The sequence below is a fragment of the Dermacentor albipictus genome, chromosome 1, assembly GCF_038994185.2.
Source record: "Dermacentor albipictus isolate Rhodes 1998 colony chromosome 1, USDA_Dalb.pri_finalv2, whole genome shotgun sequence".
Taxonomy (NCBI): domain Eukaryota; kingdom Metazoa; phylum Arthropoda; class Arachnida; order Ixodida; family Ixodidae; genus Dermacentor; species Dermacentor albipictus.
In genome coordinates this window covers 49,871,812-49,892,757 of record NC_091821.1, presented here as the reverse complement: position 1 = coordinate 49,892,757, position 20,946 = coordinate 49,871,812, and the positions used below count along the sequence as shown (strand labels likewise).

Here is a 20,946-nt window from a genome sequence, read left to right as displayed (position 1 = left end):
AACGTGCGCAGCGCATCTCACGTTTGTTTCGTCGGCCTGCCTCGTGACACCTTACCTGCCTCGTGACACCTTACTGCAGTAATTGTTTTTCTTCATTTGTAAAACTAGTGAAGGATGTTCAGGTAAAGACACCTGAACAAACAAATTTTCAGTCAACTGCCTATTGCGTCAAGTGTGTATGAGATGAAATTGCTTGACTAACAGCTACGTGCTTTTTGGGCTGTGCTAAAAAATTCATAGCTTGAATATTAAAAGCTACTGCAAGTCTGGATTGTTTTTTTAACTAATGGAAGCACGCAGAGTTATATAGAATATTTAGCTGGAATTACCAGTTTTCTGCATGTGATGCACCACACTGCTTTTAGAGAAGTGTCGTAAAAAAGCCAGCTCACATTTTCATGGTTATGCACTGCTTGGGTTGTTTCTGAATATGAAAGAGGTTACTACTAAGTAAAGATATTTAATCTACTACAGCTTATGTGAACCAGGATGCAAGAGGAATGAATGTCGTCATTTAACATACGGTAAGGGCCTAACTGTGTTTTGAATTATTCCCTATAATGTAGCTATGTCAATCCTGTGAGAAAAACTTTCGCTACACTCCCACAGAAGGCTACTTTTGGAATCCCTGCAGTGAAAAGGCATATAATGAAATCACACTTGCAGGTGTAGCTGATATCCATTGCTTGCTGGTAGATGGATATGTTCCTACACAAGATCTAATGGGCTACCAGAGTTGAAATAGCAATGGTTGGTCATTGATTCACCAGTAATATTTTAGACTGGCTACATGTTGAGAGCTATGGCACATAAGCAAGTATGAGCCTTATTATATTTAGTACAGTTCCCTTTGTAAAAGAGCACCACATGATAAAGCTCGCTATATCAAAATATTTGCACACGCATATACTAGTGTTTGTTTTTTTTTTTTCTCTGAAAATCGCATTGTGATTTTATTGCCAAAAAAAGAGGTAGTTGCGGCTCGGTGCTTTTTGTTACTGTTTACATGCTAAAAGAGCACTGCACTGCTCTTAGTAGCGTATTTATCTCTGTTGAAACAAAACCTGAGTGCCGAGCAGTATTCAAGCGAAGGAAAGTTATTCAAGTATCTGATTGTTTACCTCAATTACTAAAGTTCGTCCAGTTTTTATTACGCTATGTTATTTCGAACATTATACTACCTTGTGAAGTAGCTTTCTCGCACGACAATTTTGTAGGATTTCCGGAATCTATAAAATAACATCACTATATTCCCTAAGTTTATTCGGTGCGATCTAATCGTTACCGTCACGGTTCACGAATGCTGCATCTGATCGGCGTATATAGAATACACAATCTATTCTAGATACGCGAGTGCCCATACGTTATTAGGGCGGAGAAAATGCACAGGTGAATGCAACTCAAAAAAAAAAAGCTAATATACGCGCTGCATCTTACGCCGCGCGCTAAAAAAGGGCAGCGCCTTTTTCTTCAAAATCTAATCAAGTCAGCTGTTTCGATGCGCTTTGTTTGCGATTACGCGGAAAAGCGGTGCACAAGCGATGCAAAAGCGCCCACGGTCGATCGACGATACGCTAGGCATGTCGCCTGCAAAAACGGAGAGCGGCTTCGCCGCATAGACTTGGTTGCTTCTCAGGCAAGATGGCGGACCTACGCGCAGCTCTGCTACCTACGGTAGCATATACAGTAACTCTAATTCGGTAAAGAGATTGCGTCTGTAAACGATTCTGTGCTTTCAGTTTGCCCAAGATTATTATATCGAGAGTCAAAAACTTTCCTCGTTTTGAGAGTACCTACATAAATGTCCAGGAGGGCTGCCGCGTGGTGTTCTTATTGAGCGCCGTAAGCGAAACCCATGAGGAGCGCGCCGCGTGATCCCTCATACTACGCAAGGGAGGCGCTTCCGACAGATGCCGACTCCGTAACTGCTCGCCCCCAACATGGAAAAAAGCGCTGCATGAGCGGAGGTCTGTCTGCGGCGGCCGCAGTGAACCGCGCCCACGCGTCACCCATGCGCTGCCGCTCGCGATCTCCCGATGAGCGAGGCAGTCGCGCCACACTTCACTCCGTTAGCAATGTGCCGCACGAGACAGATTGTCCTCGCCAGTCAATATTTCGGGAAATGAAAACACGTTCAAGCTTCGAATTAGGGAGTATTGTAATCGTCGGTGCAGTTTTCGTTCACGGTTACTGTGTGAAAACATGGTTACGCACAGCTACTTCAATGCTAACGCCTAGCACGCTTAACTGCGAATTTCTCGAAGAAAAACATAAGAAAGATCATTTTCGTAACGCAATTGTTTATTCCTTTCGTTACACAATACAACAACCATAAACAACATTCATAACACTCCTTTATTTTTCGCACGGAGACAGCTCGATCGTTTCAAGCTCAAGCAATGCTTGGAGTCTTGGTACTTCCTCCAAAAACACTGATCGCATGGCAGCAACCACTTCGGCGTGCACTTTCCTCAATCACACGTGGGCGCAGAGTTCGGTGGACACAAGTGCAAACTTGCGAGATAATATACTTTGCATAGGTAGCACGAAAACTCGTGGGGAACAAAACATCGCTGTGACATTGGCGGAATGCTCTTCTTGCATAAAATACACGCACAACTATTGTCACGCTTTCCCATGAAATCACTTTCCTTTTATTTAGCCACCATCATTTGGCGTGCTGTTGCAGCTCTATACCATGCAGAGGCTCCTCTGAATACACATTCGTGTACTGAATCCAGGGTCGGGATAATGTAACGATCCTATTCCACTTATGTTCCTTTTAGCCCTTCGTCAGTGGTACGAGCGGCGCTCCGCCTACCTTATCACTGTGATCGGCAGTTCATGAGCGGTGGATATAAGAAAAGGTACAGAATCAAGGGAAAAGAATCGCTACATTACAGCGGCCAAGTTTTAAAGCATACAATGGCTTCACGGCGGCGTAGTCACATGGCACAGCCAGTACGCGGATCGTAGCACAGCCAGAGTGTAGTCCGCGCATACGCACTGTCTAGAAGTCGCGTACGTTTCGCCTGCACGTTGCGCGCCTGCGCGTAATGCGCATGTGAGATCAAGATTGTCAAGGCAAGCGGCGCGAGAGGCCAGCGACGAATGTAGTCAACCTCGGCCGCTTTCGTTCCGGGGAGAAGACAAGAAATAACAGCGATATGCTATAGTTTTTCTACGTTTAAACGGCGTCACTCGTAAAGTGGCGCAAAAACGACTCGTCTCAACAAACGCGCGTAACTGAGCCGGCATATCGCGAATACGGAAAGTTGCCACGCGCTGCAAAAGTGAAAGCATGGCAGTGTGACAGAATACTTGGCGACCTGCTCCGGTGGCTCAGTGGGTGTACAACATTCCCCTGCTGCGCACGAGGTCGTACGTTCGATACCCGGCCGCCACGGGCGCAATGCGACGGGAGCGGAATGCAAAAGCGCTCGTGACCACCGAAATTAATCCGGCGTCCCTAACAACGGCGTCCGTCTTAGGCGGTGCGTTGCTCTTGGACCTTAACCTCGGTACTTTGGCAGAATACTTGCTCAAACTGTGTGTCGTTTTGTCGCCTATTTGGCAGACTCCACGAGTGACGTAAGTCTTTGCGTGTGTATGGGCGTCTATGAAAGTAGCCCGTCCGCGAGGAAGTAGCGACGTGAGGCAGCATTATGTGCCTGTCAAACTCTAGCGCGGCAGAACTAATCCGGCGCCGCCTGTACCATCAATCTTATCCGTAGCGCACACCTACGTGCTATGTACCTCTTCTGGCATAACAAAGTGAGGCCAATACCAAAGAGCAGCGCTGGTTTATGTCGTTTTGTATTCCTTCACATTCTGTTCATTTTTGCGCTGCACAAACTTAATACTAAAACAAATGTACCAACTAGCCTGCGAGCGAATCCTTTAGGAGTAAATACTACATTTTGTCAATGGCACGTTATTGAACAAATCAAGTATTGCTGAATTGTTGCGCGTCCATCTTGTACGTGCTGTCGACACACTAAAACTTGCGCATGTTTAAAAGGGTCGAATCAACCAATAGTACAGTTATGTCACAAAAAAATAGGGCAAACGTGAGAAAAGACAATAAAAAATGATGCTTTCGAAGTCATCGTAAGATTCATATGTGGTAAAAAAAAATACGGTTGAAACGAGTGGAAAGGTGGGGTTACATAAGCATATTGTAGTTAAGATAGTGTGCACACACTAATAGAGAACTGGGCGAGTAGGAATGCGTTTATGTTGCTACAATCGTTACAGTGCGAAGGCGGACGCCAAGAAAGAAATAAGAGAGAGAAAAGAAACAGAGATTACGTGAGCGCTTTCCGAGCGAACGCGCACGCAACGTCACTTTAGTGAAGGTCGAGTTTCTCTTCGGTCTATTCTGTAATGCGCGATAATCGTACTAACGCTTTAGGGCGACTGGCACTCTCTTTTGTGCATCGTTTTTCGGACAGTATATTATAGTCAGTGACGCATAGTCGCTCTAGTCAAAGACACAAAATGGCCCCCACTCGTCGCGGTGGCTATGGCATTCAGCTGCTGAATACCAAGTGGCAAGTTAGACAATCTGATTTCAGGTAAAAGGTAAGCTGCTCCATGAAACAAGTAGCGTTCAATTTTGATGCTTTATCTAATCGCACATGATCTGCTGAGCATTCTGTCAAAAAGGAAACAATTTTTTTTCTTCTTTCTTCTTCATCATCTTTAAAGGCACGTGGTGCACGGCAGTGGCGTGACTGTAGATTCTGTCTTTCGGTAAAATTTTCAGTATTTTTTTTAATGCGTTAGCATCAGTACTGTCAAAGCGGAAAACAAATGTATGTGCGTGAAAGCGTAGGAAGTCGGCCACGTGACAGCGGTAGCCTGTCACGAGCAGACCAACGTCAGTGCAACTGTCTGCTCCGGACCACCGTCAGTTGCACTTCGTTCCTCGAAGAGGCAGGGCGTGCGTCGAGTGAGCTCCTGAACAACACTTTGTAATGTGGTGAACGCGGTTTCAATCATGAGTCCGGGACTTAAAGAGCTGCGACGTAATGCCAACGCATTTCTCTCGCATTTACCGCTAAATCACCACTGAATTTTGTTGTTTTGTACATGTGACTCAGTAAACGGTGAAGGCATAAAGTACTCTTGAAGTCATAACTGGTTCCTCTTTCTTGCCTTACTTTATAAATGCCTTAGTATTAATTTAGTATATACATGACTAATAGGCCCCTTAACCTCTTTTTTTTTCCCCGTAAGGAAAACATAACAGATATATTTTAAGGTGAATATCTGACGACATATGCAGAACAATTATTTTAACTTACACTGCATGCTGATTAATTGCCATCGGTGTCTAATATGTGGAATTAACATCTGTTCCTGTGGACATTGCCCGGGATTATTTCTCTCGGTTCCTGTTGAGATAGAATGTCTTTGCAAGTGAAGGGAAAACACGGGGAAGGCGGGAGATGGAACTTCCAGACGATGAGCAAAGCGAGAACAAGGTGAAAGCAGGTGACAACGTTTCGACAAGTGGTCAAGGCCTTAAAGAAGACAAGCCCACTTGTCGAAACGTTGGCTCCTGCTTGCAAGTGAAGTTGTTTACAGATGGTGAAGGTCGTCTCTGCGATCTAAGTGACGTGCACGGTTGCAGTACTACCCGAACACTCGGCGTCAACTGCGTGTCGTTACGTGATCTGTATTCTTCCAGCCGCCATGCATGTCTTAATAATTTTTTTCCTGGCAGCATATCGCTTCTGAACCGACAAAACTTCCTACTACGAATGTTTCAGTCTCACTTAGGTCTGAGAAATGGAAAAGCTTTCTTTCGCAAGAATGAAGGTTTTCGAACTTTTTGAGACAATTAAGTTGAAGTTGGATTCAATCCATGTGCATGTGTGCAACAATGAAAACGCTGTGACGCCTGGAGACGAGATCTGTCGTCTACCGTAAGGAGTGACGGCACCAGCAAGCGCAGTGCGCTGTCTACCCTTCTTTGCCGATAGCATAAAATAAATATGATTTCCATCGCATATTTTAGGTATCGATACCAAAATACTCTGTATTTGCGTTGCTTGGCAAAAATACGTATAATAAATTCATAAATAATGTTCCGATATAGGAACAACTCTCGGGTTTACCGCCGGAGATCTGACATCGTTTGCAGGTGCTGCGCGCAGAATTCAGATCCTCATACCACATTATTTGTGATTCGGTCATGGAAAACGTGTCATAAAGCTAGTAAAACCAGACGAACACTCAAAGACAGGTACCTGCTTCATTGCAGTCAGCCTACTTCTTCCCCAGCGCGGGACATTACGCCATGCTCACGTTCACCCAAAACAATATCAGATGAAGACACACCACAGGGCGACTCACAATGTAAGTTTCGAGTGCATAGCAGAGCCAATTCACATTCGCGGCATCGAAGCTGCTTCCGTTAACCTTTTGTGGCACGCTGTTCACTAGAACAGAAAAATTTCAGCGCTTTTTGTTCCGAGAAGCCCTTGCACATAGTGTCGATTTCAGTGGGCAACAGAACTTTTCTATAGCCCCCTTGTACATTGCCACCAACCACCGTTCCCTCCCCCCCAACACACACACTCGGCTTCAAAGATAATGTCCCGTTGTTCCGGCGGGTAACCCACGTGGGTCCCCGCACTTTTACTTATATATCTCGTGACATTGCGGTTTGGTACATGTAATTGCCTGCACGTGATTTAAGAAGCCTCCGGAGGCAAAAGCTGCAAGTATTGTGGCTGAGTGACACCAAGTTCTTTCTTCGAAACACATATTCTAATATGTCCACTGTAGTGGACACCACGCATGACACCAACAAGAACACGTGCGTGGAAGCAATTCTGCGCAGTGTCTATGCCCCTTTCACTTTCAATTGGTTTCTTCTTCATATATATTTACCTCATATTTTCATGTAACAACAATTTGCTCATCTTATGATGCCGCGAGCTAATATGAATTTACCAGAAGCTCCTGCCGCAGTAAAATGAATGACGCTTGTGAAATCAAGTATAGTTGCTGCAGCGTGCGTTATGGCAATGTCCCTCATTTCCCCCTCAGAAATAATGCAAAGCATAAGTATGCAAGATCTGGGTATGCAAGTGCGAAGCGACATAAATGTGCAAATTGCAAGGTATTAGGGACGTAGCCTAGGAGTGCCATGAATTGCATGCATATCAGGATACGTTGCATAAAGCGATGTGCGACAAACAACACTCGCCTGCCCAGCCACTCCCTCCGCACTCAAATGCGTGCCCCCATTCACCCTCCCCAAGAAATACATTACTGCATACCCCACTGCAAGGTATACTTGCCTACTACCGGCAAAAGTGACTGCTTTTTCGTATTCAATAACGTAGGGTACCGTGGGCCGCTCCAAACATTTTGTATTAAAGCTTACGTTTGTTAATGTGAGAGCAGGAACTTCACCTGCATGGAGCAAAAGAAAGCTGTCGGCATCCACATTCACTAGAACTGGTGCGCATGCTGTTCGCTGTGGTGGACATACTGCCTCTTGTGAAATAAACATTTGCAAGTACATACACACAAAAAAATCTTGAATTTTTCTGGATGCACATTAATAAAAAATTAAAAGTAAGAACAGTTTACATGTGTAATCTTTCTTCATGCAACAAAGGGTTGAGGCTGTTTTAAACCTTAGTTCACAATGGGTGAAGGCGCAAGCGTACTAAAGAGAGAGAGAGAGAAAAGGATGCATTGAAAGGCAGGGAGGTTAACCAGAGGCAGTTCCGGTTGGCTACCCTGCACGGGGGGAAGGAGGATAAAACGAGAAAGAGACCGGAAGGGGGAGATAGAAAGAAATAGAGACAAGCACGACCAAACCGCCTACACTACAGAGCAGTAGGGGGCGGCATTCTTACAGTCTATCGTGTAGCCCCGCAGACCGCAGGAACCTTAATAACGCGAGTAAGGCCTTTAGCGTGGATGTTCTGTAGAAGTGTATTTGACACTGGCCACAAATACTATACGAACATAAAGCTATGCTCTTTTACCGAATTACGTAGAGTGCACTTCTATTTCGTAGCATATGGCAGCAACTGGCTACAGTGCACCGGACCGCACACGGCTGTCCAGTACATGAATGAAGGAATATGTCAGCTGCTATAGTATAGGATCACCATGAAGAGGCGTCTGTAAATAGAACTTGAAGTTCTTCGACAGACATGGCTACGGCGCAGTGCAGTTTTAGTAGAACCGGTGTATACTTGAACCCTCGTAGTTCGTTGATTACAGCAAATTCAAAACGCCAACCGCGGCCATGCCAAAGCAACTGGTTGGCATCATCAGCTACAGGTTAAGCTGATCGAGCGACCAAGGTAGCAGACAAGCATGAACGAAAGCTCCAGCGGCCAAGCGTGTTCGTTGTGTCTTGGCCGTCAGGCCTCGTTCACTCGCTAGTCGGACAGTGCAATACAAACACTCGTGCACTCAGCGATCGATTCTCCTTAAGGCCTTGCCACGCGAGCATTGTGTCCTGAACAATGCAGATTGCTCACTGCTATTGCCTTATACATCGTGAACTGGCCACCGCTGATGACTTCCCAAGAAAAAAGCCATAAAAGTTGCAGCGAAAATGCAGAAATCGCAAGACATAAACCTACACTAGTTTCTCCAAGGTACGTCAATGCCTCTATTTGACTAGATCGTTTCGCAAAAGGAGAAGTGCCTCGAAAAAAATGGCGTGCATAATACCACGCGCAAACTGGCCCGAGTTTTGACACCAACGTCCCAACACATGCTGTGTTGTAATCCTGAATGTAGTGGCACATGCAGAAACGCCTGTTGCCGGCGAATGGTGTAAAAAATACGTCAATAAATAGTAGTTACACAACTTGCACTCCGAATGAAACTGAAGTTATCCACTTTTCCCAGGCAATAGAGAAAAAAAAAGCTATCTCTATGCGATCAGGGTTATCAAGGACTTAGCGAAATATTTGGCGCTCGGGCTGACGTTACAAAGAACAAAACAATTTTCTCCTCTATGCTCCAGGTGGTTATAAGCTGAATTTCAAATACGTACGTACTTAGACATATATTTACGAATGGGCACTCCACTAAGAATGCAGTGGATATTCCGCACGGAAACTTTCTGCGTGTACCCGTGTCTGAAAGCTGATGACTTGGCGACGCTCCGCACAGGTTCAGAACATAGAGTTTGTGTCCGTTTTATAAAGCCGCTCAAAACGAAAATTATTACCTTGTACCATGTTTCACGCGAGACGGCAGGAAAATAATATGAAAAGAGGCACCTTGTGAAAGGAACAACGCATGTTCATATTCAAAGTTGTAGTGCCGATAGCGTTGCTTTGTTGCCACTAAACTTCCTTTAGCGCACCACTGTGTCGAATACAAGGTATAATAAGCGGTATATGTAAGATGGAGACCTGCAGAGGATATACGGGAGCACAAGTGAACAAGATACCTTAGTCTAGAGCAAACGTTTTCACAAAAGGACTTCTCTTCTTGTCTTCTTCAAACGATGGAAATTCATTTCGTCAAAATGTTACCACCTTACGAAAGAGTCGCCCTCTCTCGTTCTCGGATATCTCCCGAATCGAATCACTTATTCCTGGAGTACGAAGGACGTACCTGTGATTTGTTGCCGTGTAAGTAGGCACGATCGAGCTATAACAGCAGTGGCGCAGTTATGTCATTATGTCAAAGGGGTACAGATGTGTACCAATAAATACGTCGCACACAAAGCTGGAGATAATTTCATGCACGAGTCGCACTGAACAGCAATAACCTGCCACCAGAAAGGAGGCGACGTCATTACCTCCTGTACACATGAGGTTTGCAAGTTAACAAAGTTCGTATCGATAGGCAAAACCCCGTGGCCTTCCACATAAACGCGACACCACTGCAATCCAGTTAGCCACATTTTCTATGATCTCTGTAGCGTTAAAATGCTCGGCATGCAGCGCGTAAATAAGGAAGAAAGTTTTTTTAATCCACTTATTAAAGGAATAGCGTTAGCAGAATTGAACCAGAGTGCTCCTAAAAGGTATGAACCAATGAAGAAATACCTCAGAGCTTCTGGTTCACTCTTTTGCCTTTTGTGTATTCGGTTTTGATTAGTTATACTTCGTAACCGTAATTCACGGACATCAGGCCCCGGCTTTACTGCATGGTTGCAATTGAAATGACCACCAAGTAAGTTAACCGGACAAAGGCAAGCTTATGCTATGTAGTTATGTGGCTTCCACGTTCTCCTCACAGACATAAATAATTTTCTCAGCATGACAATGCATTTCTGCGATTCGGCAGTTGGTGTCAAAACCTACCTGCTATCCGAGTAGTTCGTTCGTTAGTTTTATTTCAATTCACGCGCACAGATCCGTTAGTAAAGACCCACTAACTTAGCGCAGCAACAGTACCTTTCTCTCCAAGCTATCAAAGTTCATTCTAACCTTCAGTATGCGTTTGAAACATTTAGCCTAAAACTAGCATTGTACAATACTACAAGATGCTTCACGCTGCCTCTGTCTTGTTTTGTGATATCTCAGCATCGCCAGAGGCAGGGAGCGCCAGGGGAATAGTTCAGCCTAGAATGGACTCGCTCAGTCAAAACAAGCAGTGTTACAACAGCGAATATTCATAATTGGAAGTTCGAGAGGTCGTATTACGACCATGGCGTTTTCTTCCTTGCTACTGGACATACACGCGCGGAGCGGTAGTCTGATCACTCTACTGCGTGTTAGTCCCTTTGCTGGTTGTCGGACAACGATATTGGTGGATACGTACGTAATCCGAGTTTTGCGCTAAGGTTCGTACTACCTTCGTGACGCATTTTCACTATAGTAAATGACTGGTCAAGAATGCAGCAGCAAATGTTCTTGAAAGAGAACGCATATAATTGCACTAGCAAACCACCTCGAATGAATTTCCCTCTCCTTTCTCCTTGCTATTCATGTCCCCACTTTCGCTTTGCTCGAAAAAGTCTACTGCGGTAGTGACGGTGTTCGTCGATGCACCCTACGTGTCAAATTGGATTACCTCTATATCTTCTGTGGTATTCCCAAACTGTGCGCAAGGTTACGTGGAGGCTAGGCGATATCACATATATCCCCCCTATAATCACTTTCGAGAGTTCTGTGCGCTGTTTGTACACGTGAGGAGGCCTTCCTGTTCCCCACACTTGCCGCTATTGGCTGTTGATGCACATGGAGTGTGACCGCAGCATGTTCCTGGTTGCTGAACACTCTGGCGCCTCCTGTTCAAGACTACGCAGAAGCAAACCCAGGAACCTTTCGTAGGAGTCATTTGCATTCTTTAACTGTCCCTGACTATAGACTTTCACGACTTGCGCCCCTGAAGCGCTGACTAAAGACGCATGCAATGGCCTAGTGCCTCTTCTTTCCCTCTACCCTGAGCAGTAACAAGGTATGCATGTGTTCCAGGGGAGCCTTCTGATCGTTCCTGTACCTGACTGACACCGGGTTTAGCTGGATGCCTGTGTTGCCACAAGAAGTGCGAAAGTCCCGAGCAAACTTGTCATGGTATAAATAGTCTTCCACCAGACTCGAATACGAGGGAAAAAGTAAACGTATACAGGTAACCGGGAATACTAGCTAGAAGTAACGTGGGGCATCACTGGTAACCGAAGTCGATATAGTAGTCCCTCGAGTGGCGACGTTCCCTGCGGGCGTTCTTGAGCTCGTCCCACGAGATGAGCGTGATGGACGAAGTGGTGAGCGTGTAGAGGAAAGCACCCCCAAGACCTTTGGCAAGACCCCGCAGGCCCTCGGTGCGTTTGATCTTGCGCACGCAGTCCCAGATGCTGCGATAGTAGAGGCCCTCGCCGCGCGCGTTCGACGGCTGCGCGTACATGCGTGCCCGGAGTACGTCCACGACCGCGATGAAGGGCGCCGACGCAAGGCCAGAGATGAGCGCCGCCAACACCGTGTTGATGAAGAAATAGCGCTCGCGGCCCTCCGTGGCCGTGTTCAGCAGCGTCTTGAATCCGATGAAAGTGGACAACTGCAGGGCCGAGCCCGTGGAGATGCGCAGGATGTTGGCGGAGGTGGCGCGCCACAGGCCGTTCCACAGGCCCTGCGTCCGGTGGATGTGCATGAAGGCCTCTCTCGCCGTCCTGAAGCCGTGCTGGTAACCGACCGCGATGGACGCCGTGGCGCAGTGCACCTGCGAATACGCAGACAGCGCCGACGAGCGAGGCGTCATTGATTGCTCACCCGCGCTTTTCCAGCTTTTTACTTCATGCATGGTTAAATATAAACGCACGACTGTGTCTTCACTACAGTTGTGAGAAAAGTGCAAAGTTGAGTAAGTTGGTTCGTACTGCCTTGCGAAAAACAGTATAGAGAAACAAGGGACAAGTTCACGTCCTTGTTCCTTAGTGCCTTTTTTTTTAAAGGTGGTCTTCCTGACACCACACAGTGAGGAAGACATGTAACACTGTTATGTGGTCAGTACTTACAGCGACAATAAAATTATACGGGTCGCTCACCCGTGCTCAATCTACATCCGAGTGCGCCAGATCTAAACCCGATATATGATGTGGAGTGCGAATAACTGCATTATGAAAAGAACACACAGAGTTTGACTCTTCAAGGGCGCAACGGCTTTCCCAAATTCCCACCGACGCCTCCGAGCACTACCCATAAATTTGGCCCAGGCTTGCACGTGTGTGGTACCGCATGGTCGACTGGCTGGCGTGGCCATTCCAATACGTGACTCGTCACGAGTGCGCGAAGATTTGCGGACGCTACAACGGTAAGGCCCGTAAGGCGTCATGCCATATGCAGCAGCATGTCGTCACTGTCAAGTGTGCAACGTACGAAATTTACGGGCCTCGACGTGACTAGGCTCGGCAATAAGATTATAGTGAGCGCTTTTTGAGCACGTGCACATTATGCTAGCGCGACACGGCAGGCAGCACTCTTCCACGGTTACGAACAGAATTGATCGTACGGCGCGTTAAACGCACAAAAATTCTCAACATGTCGAACCTGCATGTGTGTTTTGAGAAGGAAAAGCGGCGAGCCGGCGAACGCCCCGATGGCGCCAGCCACTCCGCCGGAGATTGCACTCAGCCGGATGCTGGGTTCGAGGTTTTCGTCCATCGTCAAGCCGAAGTCCTCGATGGTCTGGAAAATGCCTAGCCGGAGCCCGTTCGCCAACAGCTGGTACCCCAAGCCCGGCAGTAGGCCGCGGTAGATGGCGAGGATGCCGTCGTAGCGGGCCACCGTGTACAGCGCCTGGGGCACGTTACGGTACACGGGCCGCATCCGCCCGAACTTGTCTGCGCCAAAACATGCGCTATCACTTGAAGTCCACCCGACTCTGCACAGCCGACCATTACTTCCGTGAAAGCTGCGCTTTCTTTGTTTGTCCTTGTACAGCTCTTATTTACGCCGTTCCAATCGTTGATCGCAAAGGTATATCGATGATTACAAGAGTGCTCACGCTTGTGCGTGGCTATACCTCATTCGGTAAAACTTCGAAGAGCTACAACTATTAAACAGAGGTAATATTACAGCTGTAAGTAGTAAATTTCATCAACTACGTGTCGTGCAATATTCATTCACAGAAAACGTTAGCTTATAAGACAACCACAACAAAGACGTATTTTCAGACAGCCATAATCGAACGGCCTTCCTGAACAAACCAAAGGTTTGTTCACGCCGCACCGACAAATGATAGTCGATTTACGAGAAAGGTGCTCTGGTAACAGAAGCGAAACGCAGAATTATTAATAGTTCACGATGCACCTTTGAAAGCCGTAACGCGATTATGACGTGATGTGATATAATCGAAGCCAAGAGCTTCGAACTACCATTGCAACTTATACCGAAACAGATGTGTATATGTGCACCTGATGAACGATGTGGAGTTGTAGAGCCATCTGTGAAAATGTGCGTTGCGGCTGCGTATTCTTTGTGCATATATTCTAAAGCTATCTGATAAGTCGCTGCTTGAGGCATTTTCTTTTTCGCACTGATTCCAGGTATGTATGGCACGATTTCTAGTGGGGACAGTGTCCATGGTGAAATGTTTCGCGGCATAATTTGTGACGCCTGAGCAGGAATCGAAATAGATATGCTTCCGACGGCCTGCCCAAAGCTAGATGTAGCACGGGTTCTGGAAATATCCTTTAAAAAGTGAGTCTTCGTATGAATGACGTGGTGGAGGTGTATCCGAAGTGTCTCCTGCGAACATAGCACTTCCAGAGGCAGGCATCCAGCTTCTGCTACAGTCCCTCTACACTTTTGGTTCCCTCTACAGGACAACGATTCTCGCTTTGTCTTGAGCGAGCGACATCATTTACTTCAGCGGAGCTATATGGCATTAAGGAGGCCCTTGTGTATGTACTTCGACAGCAGCCGCCAAAGACATGGGTGATTTTCACAGACTCAAAAGCAGCCCTACAAAGTATTTGGAACAGGCACAAGCGTTGTAATAATCAACCAGCAGCATTTAACATTGCTTATCTTCACCACAGGGCTAAGATTGCTGGGCATTGCATAAAGTTCCAGTGGATACCTGGCCATGCCGGTATTTCGGGAAATGAAAGAGCGGACGAAGCTGCCAGAAATGGACTCCAATACCGCAAGTTCAGAAGAACATATTTTACAAAAGCCGACGCTTCAACCATGGCAAAGCCGACGCTTCAACCATGGTGTTCGTGTATGCCACGTTCGGCTTCGACTGAACGTGGCATACACGAACAATTATCTGTACCGCATAGGACTTACCACTAACCCATACTGTGATAACTGTCGCAACTTAGAGACAATTGAGCACATATTACTAGAATGCCCCGCGTACCGCGATGAGAGACAATTTTTTGAGCACCAAATGGACATGATTTGCCACGAACCATTAACGTTACCGAGCATCTTAGGTCCAATGCCCGGCCCTTCAAAACAGCGACGGGTTTTGGATTTATTGTTCAAATACCTGACAGAAAGTGGTCAAATGGGAAAGCTTTAAAAATTGCATCCTTCCTTTACAAAAGCCTAAATTTACCCGCCATGTCACCTGTAAAAATTAGTATCAGGTCCACTCGGACATTTCATATTTATTTTTATTCTTTTTTTTCTCCCACTCTTTTCTGGAATCTTTTAATCCCATTCCCCATCCCTATACAGAGTAGCATGCCAGCGGTTATATACGCGCCGGCAAAATTCTCTGTTTTTCTAATAAAGAGCCCTCTCTCTATATATATATATATATGTGCGCCCATCTTAAGTGCAAGTCTGCCGCAGAAGTGCATCTGCTATGACGTTTAAAGCCAGTTACTGTGACAGCTGTTTCTTGTCATGTCTGTAAGAGCGCTAGCAACCAGTGCACACGATCGCTTAAACAGTTGGCCACGAATGAGAACGTTATGACGTCCTCAGCCGTAACCGACTGTTCGCGCAGTAACTGATACAGACATTTTCTTTGTTCTTTTTACGTTCTTCGCAACAGACGATTGCAACTAAATGAAAAGAAATTATCAACCAACCCTATATTATTCGAGCAAACGATGTGCTTGAACATACGCAGTGCACCACCTTGCAAGCCGCCATCAGTCACTGGTACGTCTTTTTTCCCTACTACATCCCAGAAGGATACCTGGTCTTTCCTACCTACGGTTTAGCAAGCAGTATGTTCATCATTAATCGCACTAAAGCGCATGCAGCACGAAGCACGAATAGACGAACAGATCGGCAACCATTGCGTGCATGCCAGGACGTAGGGCAAGTCGAACACCAGCTATTCCCGAAAGGAAGAGACGGTGCTCGACTCTGAAATGAAATTAAATATGGTCTTTTCCCTTTCCGAGAAGCCAGGAAGAGAGAATATTTCCTTTCCGTGGGGCAAGCGCTCGTGTATCTGTGTGCGTGTGTGTGCAAGGTTCAAGGCTGGTTCAAGGTGGACAGACGTACCTTTCTTCGGTGGCTGCAGCTCCCCTTGTAGCTGGATACGGATCTTGGCTACCTCGATGGGGTGCGTGATCAGGCTGGCCGAGCACGAGGCCACAGCGGCGACTAATATCTCTGTCATTGGAGCTCCCCTATCTTCGTTCTTTGTTCAAAGTTGACAGCAACCCGCACAGGATCCTGCAAGCACCCCGGCGACACCTCAAATATACAACCACAGCCAAGCCAGATACCAGCTTCATTGCCGCCAACAGTCACTGCTGTCATACAGGTTTCAGAAGTCCGTCAAAATACAGTTGACCCGCCGCGGTACCGCTATGCTGTTACGCTGCTAAGCACGAGGTCGCGAGATCAAATACCGGCCGCAGCGGCCGCATTTCGATGGGGGCGAAATGCAAAAACACCCGTGTCCCGTGCATTGGAGACACGTTAAAGATACCCTGGTGGGCAAAATTAATCCGGAGTTCCTCACTACAGCGTGCCTCATAATCAAATCGTGGTATTGGCCCGCAAAGCCACAGAATTCATTCATTCAAAATGCAGTTGGTGAGTCCGGCTGACGGCTAACCACCCACTTATGTGCACTTTTCTGAAGAAAACAAAATAGTATGTGTCGTCAGTTTTCGGCTCTGAACATGGCACCTCTCACACGACACTCAGCACCAAAACAAATGTACCAGCAGAACAAGACAACAAACGCCTCAGGAAACTGAAGCGCACGGAAAAGGTGCGGCCGTGCTTTGAGTGGTCGTATGTGCGCATGTCTGTTTTGCTCGCCTGTTTTCTATAAGCAAGTAGACTTTTGGCTACAGAACTGTGCTAATATACGCAAAAGAAGCAACTGCGCACCGGAAGCCGTTGCTAGAACACCAACAAATAAGCAGAATTTCTCTTCATGGACAAAGCGGAAACTAATGTAGCCGCAAGAAAGATATGAGTGCGGTGGTAACGAGAAAAGATGGGGTGGGAGGGTAAAATATCGGAATAATTGAGAGTGGGGGAGAAGTTCAAAAATAAATGTTATAGCAAGCATGGTCAGTTCTTTAACTACAACACTGGTTCTCAACGCTCATATATAAGGAGAAAAATAAACCTCCACCGGTATAGAATATAGGGCGCGTGTCGAAAACTTTCTCTTGCGCAGCAGCGTTTTTCTGAGTGGCCGGGCGCACGGGCGCCTGTCGCTCATGACACAGCCACCGACTTGGCAACGAGACAGTTGCCGCTGCAATGGCCAACCGCGGAAGGCAGTTACATAACAGAAGTTGGTGGTCTGGTGGATTGCCCTAAAGTAAATGCGGATTGCATTCTTAGGGTTCTGAAAAAAATTTTGGCGCTCTTACTTTTGGGACACATATCAGTGCCAGGCGTGCAAGAGCGTCAGCTTTCCTACGTGGGATGGGATCCATTGAAATTTTACGTTAAATCCCTTGCTCATTAGAACTTTTATCAGTGCCAGAGATTGCCTTGAAAGCTTTTCTCGAGCTAGGCCATGGTGTAATCGTTGTAACGATGATTTAGAGTCCGTCAGCACCGCGACGTCACGTGCGGAATAAGTGCGTAGTTTTCGCAAGGCCGCGGTAATGGCGGCACTTTCTGCTGTTGTAGAAGAAACTACGCGATCAAGGCGGCCAGTCCGTGATACATAAAGGGAGGGTATGCAGAATGCCAGAATGCCGCAGTATGCAGAATGCCGCTGCGCAGCTGTTTGTCTGCGTACACACCGACACCTCTGTGCACATTTGTAGGTGGCTTTGAAATGCTGTGCTCAGGTGGCCTAGCACAAGAAACATTGCTTCGGCAGTTGGAACGGTGCGTCTCGCCGGTAGATGGGGTACACTGAGGCTGCACGTAATGTCCGAAAAAGACCATGGCGGGTCGAGGCGACTCGGTTTAGGCCACTCCCATCCTAAATATCGAAAGGCGTTCAGCGCCGCATGGAAATGGGAGCGAGTTCTTGCTCTTAGCTCTAGCTAGTGTTCACATCAAGCATCAGCTGAAACTGGAACGTACACGTGGAGACGGAATAGAATGCCTATCACGTGGCGATATTTGAGAGTGCAATGGGAAATCGCTACGGAGCCTTTTGCCGAACATGCTGCAGCCCCCATATAATCAATGCCCGTCCCTGAACTGAATCACGCACAATGCCATTCATACTAGCAAAGCTCCGGCAGTGATGTCACAGCACTGAAAAGAAACGCTCGTGATAAAATAAACTAGTACGCGAGCGACCACTACACTTCGGACAGAATCACTCTGGTCACTTTTCGCAAATACTGACTAAGCTGTGAGGCTCCGCGTATTCATTTTCCTCTATTGACTGCAATGTGCATTGTTAAACATTTACACCCGCGTGAGCGGGTATTAAAACTTTCAAATAGCAATACGCACTTATTTTTATTATATATATCTTAGTAAGCGTGATGTATAGAAAATAGGCCATTCGTGTTCGTTAGTGCGTTACACTTCGTTTTAGAGACGGCACGACGTGTCGTAAAAAATAATAATAAAAGATATCCGACCTGCAAACGAATCGCATTATTATACCGGATGGAATCGAGAGTACCAATAAATAAAGTAAAAATCCACGATCCCCCAGTTTCAAACCGAGAATTTCAGCCACAACGCCAAGACCGTTTTGTATTATTCTTTCATGGTGTGGGCTGCAGCCAGCGCTGGAGCTTTGCGTGCTAACAGCAGCGCCGTAACACACAGCGAGCGGTGGGCACAGTTTTCAGTAGCACATACCGTAATGTCGTGTCAGCAAATTCACCGATCATCTCGAGACACACTTTTCACGGCTCCTCACAGGGCAGGAAGCTGACTTGCTACGACATAACAGCGCATGCGCTCATCGCAACGCGCATGCGCATGGACATAACTTGGCTGGCAGCATCGGGCTAAGCAAACGTTGATACAGGCGTTAAACATATGTTAAATATGTTGTGCCACCTTAGTAGCCGCCCTACCGGACGGTGTCAGCATATTTTAGTGGCACACTAAAATGATTGTTGCGCCTCCTGGCCATCGCTGGTTGCCCATGGGCTACAATAAGTGAACTGGCATGTACAAGTAACTGCAAGCACCTGATTAATAGACTGCTAGTGGAACCAATGACGGACACAGTGACGCAATAAAACGATCACCATATGCGCATACAGCTACATTCAGAATGGTGGGTATACAATTACTCAATCACACAGGCAAATGGGGCACCATCGAAGAAACCGTTGATACTCCGAAGGGAAACGATATTTTTTCATATATATCCAAGGAAAAATAGTGCTAAATGCTGCATTGGCTTTCTACAAGCTAACAAATACATTAGACGCTGACAAACGCCGACAGTTTTCCGTCGGGCTCATCTCGTGCACGTTATACCGCAACACCCTCCCGTGCACAGCGTTTACCGAGACGTGCTTCGAATGCTGGCGCACATTCCCTGTGGCGCGCTCATCCTTCGTTCCAGTGACGATCACGGGCTTTCTGAGAGAATCGCGGCTTAGTGAAGCAAATGTGCAAGAAAGATTGTGCGGGGAGATAATGCAGATACAGTAAAAGCCATTTCGTGAAAGCATTTTTTTTTTGTCGGGGCGTGTCTTATTTTGCATGTCCTGCTTGCCCATGGATGGCACTGCAGACGGAGCACGTCTGCTGCAGCACGCAAGCTGCTTGCTCCTTCGCATTGCCTGGGAGCCTCGTAGCGTTGCTCAGAAATTTCGCTGCAGTGGTTATTTTAGTTGTACTGGACTTCTCTCAAAGTCTTCCAGGAATACTGGGAGGACCTTCTCATGACCACGTGGGAGGATATAAATGTTATCGAGGAGTCGGGTACTCATAACGCCTGTTCGTTGAAATTGAGTTAAATCACTGGATCCTGGGAATTCTTTTCTTTTCTTTAAGGACGCGTGCCAGTGAGCTTGCGGACCATGCTCATCTTTCGTTGTTGATATGTGGAAACGTAAGGCCTCCCTTCTTATTATATTTGGCGTACAACGTGTCTTTTTCATGCATTCAGAAAAAAACTTTGTATTTATATAAATTGTTTTTAAAATCACGTGTACCAACTTTACAAATATGGTTTCTTTACAACGACCCGCCGCGGTGGCTCGGTGGCTGCTGTACCGCCGCTGAGAGCAAGGTCGCGGCTTCGAATCCTGGCCGCGCAGGCCGCGTTTCGACAGGGGCGAAATGCGAAAACGCTCGTGGTACTTTGATTTACGTTCACGTTAAATAACAACAGGTGGCTAAAAATATTACAATTAAATACCAAGGTTTTACGTGCCAAAACCAGGATGTGATTTGAAGCACGCGGTAGTGGGGCCTCCGGCCTAATTTTGACTACCTTGGGTTCTTTAACGTGCACCTAATGCACAGTACACGGGCGCTTTTCTTTTTCTCTTTTTTTCCCTCCATCGAAATGCGGTTGCCGCGGCCAGGATTCGATCCCGCCCCCTCGGGCTTAGCAGCGCAAAGCCACCGGGAGGTCAAAAATTATTTTTTTTTAATCTTCATAAACGACATTGCTCAAGACATACCGGTATAAAAATTCGTTTAGTTGCAGACGACTACATTCTGTATAACGGAATTCATAGTGCTGATGACCAGGTTTCTCTTAACAAATCTTTAGCCCAGATTAAAAATTGGTGTACTTCGTGGAAGATGCAAATAAACCACAGCAAGACGGTAGCAATGACACGCGTAGGAGCAGTCTACTGAGTTTCACCTCTAATATCAGCGGTAACGATCTGTCTGTAGTCTTAGGCTACAAATACCTAGGGGTGGTTATTACATCTGATCTTCGATGGATCAATCACGTCACCTAAGTACACAAGAAAGCCATGAAACAACCAGGCTACTTACGGCGAACACTTCCCAAAGCTTCGAGCGATGTAAAACGTTTGGCTTATAAAACGTACACAACACCAACACTCAAATACGCTGCGGCAGAACAAGATCCGTACGCAAATACAAATATAAGCAAATTCAAAATTATTGAGCGAAAGGCAGCTAGGTATATTTCTAATTCGCA

The 20,946-nt window shown here is 46.5% G+C and overlaps 1 protein-coding gene across 5 annotated transcripts in view; it reads right to left on the bottom strand.

Annotated features, from left to right (window-relative positions):
• Nucleotides 1-2,298: 2,298 nt before the first annotated feature.
• Nucleotides 2,299-20,946, bottom strand: part of LOC135912017 (solute carrier family 25 member 35-like) — a 77,059-nt gene continuing 58,411 nt past the window's right edge. For 4 of the 5 annotated variants that reach the window (XM_065444406.1, XM_070520927.1, XM_065444405.2 and 1 more), the window contains exons 2-4: nt 15,918-16,091; nt 12,993-13,285; nt 2,299-12,165 (exon numbers count right to left, since the gene is read on the bottom strand). In XM_065444406.1, the coding sequence (XP_065300478.1) occupies nt 11,614-12,165; nt 12,993-13,285; nt 15,918-16,035 (963 nt within the window). In that variant the 5' untranslated portion in view covers nt 16,036-16,091 and the 3' untranslated portion in view covers nt 2,299-11,613. Of the gene's footprint in view, nt 12,166-12,992; nt 13,286-15,917; nt 16,092-20,777; nt 20,940-20,946 lie in introns of those variants that run through there. The other variant, XM_065444407.2, reaches the window with a different exon arrangement.